Here is an 8,463-nt window from a genome sequence, read left to right on the forward strand (position 1 = left end):
AGTAATACTGATGTGTAATATATAGAGGGGTAAGGGCAGTAATACTGATGTGTAATATATATATAGAGGGGTAAGGGCAGTAATAATGATGTGTAATATATATATAGAGGGGTAAGGGTAGTAATACTGATGTGTAATATATAGAGGGGTAAGGGCAGTAATACTGATGTGTAATATATATATATATATAGAGGGGTAAGGGCAGTAATACTGATGTGTAATATATATATATATATATAGAGGGGTAAGGGCAGTAATACTGATGTGTAATATATATATAGAGAGAGGGGTAAGGGCAGTAATACTGATGTGTAATATATAGAGGGGTAAGGGTAGTAATACTGATGTGTAATATATATATAGAGGGGTAAGGGCAGTAATACTGATGTGTAATATATATAGAGGGGTAAGGGCAGTAATACTGATGTGTAATATATATATATATAGAGGGGTAAGGGCAGTAATACTGATGTGTAATATATATATATATAGAGGGGTAAGGGTAGTAATACTGATGTGTAATATATATATAGAGGGGTAAGGGCAGTAATACTGATGTGTAATATATATAGAGGGGTAAGGGCAGTAATACTGATGTGTAATATATATATATATAGAGGGGTAAGGGCAGTAATACTGATGTGTAATATATATATAGAGGGGTAAGGGCAGTAATACTGATGTGTAATATATATATAGAGGGGTAAGGGTAGTAATACTGATGTGTAATATATATATAGAGGGGGGTAAGGGCAGTAATACTGATGTGTAATATATATATAGAGGGGTAAGGGCAGTAATACTGATGTGTAATATATAGAGGGGTAAGGGCAGTAATACTGATGTGTAATATATATATAGAGGGGTAAGGGTAGTAATACTGATGTGTAATATATATATATATATATATATATAGAGGGGTAAGGGTAGTAATACTGATGTGTAATATATAGAGGGGTAAGGGCAGTAATACTGATGTGTAATATATATATATAGAGGGGTAAGGGTAGTAATACTGATGTGTAATATATATATAGAGGGGTAAGGGCAGTAATACTGATGTGTAATATATATATAGAGGGGTAAGGGCAGTAATACTGAAGTGTAATATATATATATATATATATATATATATAGAGGGGTAAGGGTAGTAATACTGATGTGTAATATATATATAGAGGGGTAAGGGCAGTAATACTGATGTGTAATATATAGAGGGGTAAGGGCAGTAATACTGATGTGTAATATATATATGGGTAAGGGTAGTAATACTGATGTGTAATATATATATAGAGGGGTAAGGGTAGTAATACTGATGTGTAATATATATATAGAGGGGTAAGGGTAGTAATACTGATGTGTAATATATATATAGAGGGGTAAGGGTAGTAATACTGATGTGTAATATATTTATAGAGGGGTAAGGGCAGTAATACTGATGTGTAATATATATATAGGGGTAAGGGTAGTAATACTGATGTGTAATATATATATAGAGGGGTAAGGGTAGTAATACTGATGTGTAATATATATATATAGAGAGAGAGGGGTAAGGGCAGTAATACTGATGTGTAATATATATATAGAGGGGTAAGGGTAGTAATACTGATGTGTAATATATATATAGAGGGGTAAGGGCAGTAATACTGATGTGTAATATATATATAGAGGGGTAAGGGTAGTAATACTGATGTGTAATATATATATAGAGGGGTAAGGGTAGTAATACTGATGTGTAATATATTTATAGAGGGGTAAGGGCAGTAATACTGATGTGTAATATATATATAGGGGTAAGGGTAGTAATACTGATGTGTAATATATATATAGAGGGGTAAGGGCAGTAATACTGATGTGTAATATATATATAGAGGGGTAAGGGCAGTAATACTGATGTGTAATATATATATAGGGGTAAGGGTAGTAATACTGATGTGTAATATATATATAGAGGGGTAAGGGCAGTAATACTGATGTGTAATATATATATAGAGGGGTAAGGGTAGTAATACTGATGTGTAATATATAGAGGGGTAAGGGCAGTAATAATGATGTGTAATATATATATAGAGGGGTAAGGGCAGTAATACTGATGTGTAATATATATATAGGGGTAAGGGTAGTAATACTGATGTGTAATATATATATAGAGGGGTAAGGGCAGTAATACTGATGTGTAATATATATATAGAGGGGTAAGGGCAGTAATACTGATGTGTAATATATATATAGAGGGGTAAGGGCAGTAATACTGATGTGTAATATATAGAGGGGTAAGGGCAGTAATACTGATGTGTAATATATATATAGAGGGGTAAGGGCAGTAATACTGATGTGTAATATATATATAGAGGGGTAAGGGTAGTAATACTGATGTGTAATATATATATAGAGGGGTAAGGGCAGTAATACTGATGTGTAATATATATATATATATATATAGAGGGGTAAGGGCAGTAATACTGATGTGTAATATATATATATATATAGAGGGGTAAGGGCAGTAATACTGATGTGTAATATATATAGAGAGGGGTAAGGGCAGTAATACTGATGTGTAATATATATATAGAGGGGTAAGGGTAGTAATACTGATGTGTAATATATAGAGGGGTAAGGGCAGTAATACTGATGTGTAATATATATATATAGAGGGGTAAGGGTAGTAATACTGATGTGTAATATATATATAGAGGGGTAAGGGCAGTAATACTGATGTGTAATATGTATATAGAGGGGTAAGGGTAGTAATACTGATGTGTAATATATATATAGAGGGGTAAGGGCAGTAATACTGATGTGTAATATATATATATATATATAGAGGGGTAAGGGCAGTAATACTGATGTGTAATATATATATATATATATAGAGGGGCAAGGGCAGTAATACTGATGTGTAATATATATATAGAGGGGTAAGGGCAGTAATACTGATGTGTAATATATATATAGAGGGGTAAGGGCAGTCATACTGATGTGTAATATATAGAGGGGTAAGGGCAGTAATACTGATGTGTAATATATATATATAGAGGGGTAAGGGTAGTAATACTGATGTGTAATATATATATATATATAGAGGGGTAAGGGTAGTAATACTGATGTGTAATATATATATAGAGGGGTAAGGGCAGTAATACTGATGTGTAATATATAGAGGGGTAAGGGTAGTAATACTGATGTGTAATATATATATAGAGGGGTAAGGGCAGTAATACTGATGTGTAATATATTTATAGAGGGGTAAGGGCAGTAATACTGATGTGTAATATTTATAGAGGGGTAAGGGCAGTAATACTGATGTGTAATATATATATATAGGGGTAAGGGCAGTAATACTGATGTGTAATATATATATAGAGGGGTAAGGGCAGTAATACTGATGTGTAATATATATATAGGGGTAAGGGCAGTAATACTGATGTGTAATATATATATAGGGGTAAGGGTAGTAATACTGATGTGTAATATATATATAGGGGTAAGGGCAGTAATACTGATGTGTAATATATATATATAGAGGGGTAAGGGTAGTAATACTGATGTGTAATATATATATAGAGGGGTAAGGGTAGTAATACTGATGTGTAATATATTTATAGAGGGGTAAGGGCAGTAATACTGATGTGTAATATATATATAGAGGGGTAAGGGCAGTAATACTGATGTGTAATATATATATAGAGGGGTAAGGGTAGTAATACTGATGTGTAATATATATATATAGAGGGGTAAGGGTAGTAATACTGATGTGTAATATATATATATAGAGGGGTAAGGGTAGTAATACTGATGTGTAATATATATATAGAGGGGTAAGGGTAGTAATACTGATGTGTAATATATATATAGAGGGGTAAGGGCAGTAATACTGATGTGTAATATATATATAGAGGGGTAAGGGCAGTAATACTGATGTGTAATATATATATATAGAGGGGTAAGGGTAGTAATACTGATGTGTAATATATATATAGAGGGGTAAGGGTAGTAATACTGATGTGTAATATATTTATAGAGGGGTAAGGGCAGTAATACTGATGTGTAATATATATATAGAGGGGTAAGGGCAGTAATACTGATGTGTAATATATATATAGAGGGGTAAGGGTAGTAATACTGATGTGTAATATATATATATAGAGGGGTAAGGGTAGTAATACTGATGTGTAATATATATATATAGAGGGGTAAGGGTAGTAATACTGATGTGTAATATATATATAGAGGGGTAAGGGCAGTAATACTGATGTGTAATATATATATAGAGGGGTAAGGGCAGTAATACTGATGTGTAATATATATATAGAGGGGTAAGGGCAGTAATACTGATGTGTAATATATATATAGAGGGGTAAGGGCAGTAATACTGATGTGTAATATATATAGAGAGGGGTAAGGGCAGTAATACTGATGTGTAATATATATAGAGAGGGGTAAGGGCAGTAATACTGATGTGTAATATATATACAGAGGGGTAAGGGCAGTAATACTGATGTGTAATATATATATATATATAGAGGGGTAAGGGTAGTAATACTGATGTGTAATATATATATAGAGGGGTAAGGGCAGTAATACTGATGTGTAATATATATATATATATATATAGAGGGGTAAGGGCAGTAATACTGATGTGTAATATATATATATATATAGAGGGGCAAGGGCAGTAATACTGATGTGTAATATATATATAGAGGGGTAAGGGCAGTAATACTGATGTGTAATATATATATAGAGGGGTAAGGGCAGTAATACTGATGTGTAATATATATATAGAGGGGTAAGGGCAGTAATACTGATGTGTAATATATAGAGGGGTAAGGGCAGTAATACTGATGTGTAATATATATATATAGAGGGGTAAGGGTAGTAATACTGATGTGTAATATATATATATATATATAGAGGGGTAAGGGTAGTAATACTGATGTGTAATATATATATAGAGGGGTAAGGGCAGTAATACTGATGTGTAATATATATATATAGGGGTAAGGGCAGTAATACTGATGTGTAATATATATATAGAGGGGTAAGGGCAGTAATACTGATGTGTAATATATTTATAGAGGGGTAAGGGCAGTAATACTGATGTGTAATATATATATAGAGGGGTAAGGGCAGTAATACTGATGTGTAATATATAGAGGGGTAAGGGCAGTAATACTGATGTGTAATATATATATAGAGGGGTAAGGGCAGTAATACTGATGTGTAATATATATATAGAGGGGTAAGGGTAGTAATACTGATGTGTAATATATATATAGAGGGGTAAGGGTAGTAATACTGATGTGTAATATATATATATAGAGGGGTAAGGGTAGTAATACTGATGTGTAATATATATATAGAGGGGTAAGGGCAGTAATACTGATGTGTAATATATATATAGAGGGGTAAGGGCAGTAATACTGATGTGTAATATATATATATAGAGGGGTAAGGGTAGTAATACTGATGTGTAATATATATATAGAGGGGTAAGGGTAGTAATACTGATGTGTAATATATTTATAGAGGGGTAAGGGCAGTAATACTGATGTGTAATATATATATAGAGGGGTAAGGGCAGTAATACTGATGTGTAATATATATATAGAGGGGTAAGGGTAGTAATACTGATGTGTAATATATATATATAGAGGGGTAAGGGTAGTAATACTGATGTGTAATATATATATATAGAGGGGTAAGGGTAGTAATACTGATGTGTAATATATATATAGAGGGGTAAGGGTAGTAATACTGATGTGTAATATATTTATAGAGGGGTAAGGGCAGTAATACTGATGTGTAATATATATATAGAGGGGTAAGGGCAGTAATACTGATGTGTAATATATATATAGAGGGGTAAGGGCAGTAATACTGATGTGTAATATATATATAGGGGTAAGGGTAGTAATACTGATGTGTAATATATATATAGAGGGGTAAGGGCAGTTATACTGATGTGTAATATATAGGGGTATATATGAATTTTCGGTTTCTTGTAATAATGATATCTCTCCTCCCTTCCCCCACCCGTCTCTTCACCCCTCTCCCGATTCATCTGCTTCCTCTTTTCTTTCTTCTTCCTTTTTTTTCTTTCCTAATCAATACTTTTGTTCCTTATTTTTCTGACTTGTTTGCTCGATCACGCCTGACCCACCTCGCTCCCTACTTTTACTTTCTTACCATGTCACTTACATATATGTGTGTTATATCCGCGCCCCGCTGTGCTATATCTTAATATTATATGTATACGTCCGCCCTTTCCTTTCCATTCTCCGTCTTGTCTGGTCTTCTCCTTGGCTCCTCCCATCTTCTCCTTGACTTTGGTCTGGCTCCTTACACTGTCGGCCCCCAGCAGGCGGCGTTTTCCACCCCTACGTCTCTCCCCTCACTCCTTGTATCCGCTTCCTCCCACCATACCTCCCCATTCCCCGTTTCCCGTCCTTCCCAGTCCTCCCAGTCTGTTTCTTCAGGTGGCGGGATGAGGCTCGAGGCGGTCATGGAAAACCTACAGCGCCAACAGGCCGCCCGCTTGGCGTTAGAAGAAAAGTTGAGGCAAGAAAAGGACCGAGAGCTTCGATGTTTGGTGGAGTCCAGAATACAACAACAGGCGCTGGCCATACGGCACTACCAGGCGGCTGTAAGAGCGGCCGCAGCGGCGGCAACTGTGGTCACGTCACCTTCAAACACAAACACTGTCAACACAACCACCACCACCAGTACCTCCGCAACGAGCTGCGCGGGGTCTCAGAACCGGCCTACCCTGATTTATACACGGGCGCCTCTACAGAAAGCACAGGAGGAAGAGTCCAAGCACAAGAGCGATGGCGAAGAAGCTGACTTTGAAGATGAAGACATGGACGATGAGGATGGTGAGGAGGAAGATGAAGAAGATTTAGAGATATCCTCAAATATACAACAACCCAATTCCCCGGACAAAACATTGCCAAGGGTTGGTCACTCTCAGATGCCAAACACCAGTTCACAGTCTAGTACGTTATCCCCCAATGGACAATCAGGACACCACGAATGGACGTATGAGGAGCAATTCAAGCAGGTAGGACTTATCATGCATGTTCTCATCGGGGGGCTTCAGGGATCCCTCTAAAGCTGATCAAGTGCCTCATGGACAACCAGTCAATGAGCCAAGACCCCAAGATGTTGGATCTTCTCTTACATTGGGTGATGTCTTTGGAGCCGCCAAAAAGTATTGGCCAAAATTCCTGGTTATTAACCATATCAACATGTCCAATACACGTACCATTAGGCATGGGAAGTATTGGCCGATATTGACCTTGTCCTTGTTGGAGAGGCTCGGATTGTTGGCAAAAACCAAAAAGTAGTCTTTAAGTTTGACCTTCCTGCAATGGCAATGGCCAGCGAATGTATCCTGTAGTGTGCTTAGCATGGTACTGACCTGCTGAGGAGGGCGACACGGGAGAGGCCACCAAGGGCAATGCTGATGTGGCCAATGGATTTGACATTGGTGGTAGAGATTTGGGTTGGGATCGTCCTGTCGGTTTAGCTTTGTCATCACTTATGTGTTGGTTTATACAAGAAGGTAAAAATGGCCTGAAGAGATGTGAGAGTTTTATAAGGGGTTAGGTATTGTTTATATAAGGAGACAACACTATATAGAGTGCTAAGGTCTGACCATCATCATCAGCCTCACCATGTCATGGCCGTTCTACTCATTGGAGAGTCTTTGGCCCACTGGCTGAAAAGGAGACACAAAGCAATAGTCTGTGATGATCTATTCATGGATGTCTACAGCAATAGGAAGTATCACAAGTGTAAGAACACGAAAATCACATGATGGGGGCTAAAAATAAGCTGCATCAGGCACAAGAACTGCACACACCATACAGTGCATGTCTACCCCTGAACACCACAGATACAAGTCATGTATATACATTACATTACTTATCCTGTATTATACTCTAGAGCTGCGCTCACTATTCTGCTGGTGCAGTCACTGTGTACATACATTACATTACTTATCCTGTATTATACTCCAGAGCTGCGCTCACTATTCTGCTGGTACAGTCACTGTGTACATACATTACATTACTTATCCTGTATTATACCCCAGAGCTGCGCTCACTATTCTGCTGGTGCAGTCACTGTGTACATACATTACATTACTTATCCTGTATTATACTCCAGAGCTGCGCTCACTATTCTGCTGGTACAGTCACTGTGTACATACATTACATTACTTATCCTGTATTATACTCCAGAGCCGCGCTCACTATTCTGCTGGTACAGTCACTGTGTACATACATTACATTACTTATCCTGTATTATACTCCAGAGCTGCGCTCACTATTCTGCTGGTACAGTCACTGTGTACATACATTACATTACTTATCCTGTATTATACTCCAGAGCTGCGCTCACTATTCTGCTGGTCACTGTGTACATACATTACATTACTTATCCTGTATTATACTCCAG

At 36.7% G+C, this 8,463-nt stretch overlaps 1 protein-coding gene across 1 annotated transcript; it reads left to right on the plus strand.

The window, feature by feature from the left end:
- Window positions 1–6,434: 6,434 nt before the first annotated feature.
- Window positions 6,435–7,402, plus strand: LOC142188426 (AT-rich interactive domain-containing protein 3A-like). Its single transcript, XM_075261836.1, has 2 exons — window positions 6,435–7,063; window positions 7,274–7,402. Exons 1-2 carry the CDS (start codon window positions 6,488–6,490, stop codon window positions 7,400–7,402), a joined length of 705 nt encoding a protein of 234 aa, XP_075117937.1. The 5' UTR covers window positions 6,435–6,487.
- Window positions 7,403–8,463: the final 1,061 nt, after the last annotated feature.

Source organism: Leptodactylus fuscus, unplaced genomic scaffold (assembly GCF_031893055.1).
Source record: "Leptodactylus fuscus isolate aLepFus1 unplaced genomic scaffold, aLepFus1.hap2 HAP2_SCAFFOLD_454, whole genome shotgun sequence".
Classification (NCBI taxonomy): domain Eukaryota; kingdom Metazoa; phylum Chordata; class Amphibia; order Anura; family Leptodactylidae; genus Leptodactylus; species Leptodactylus fuscus.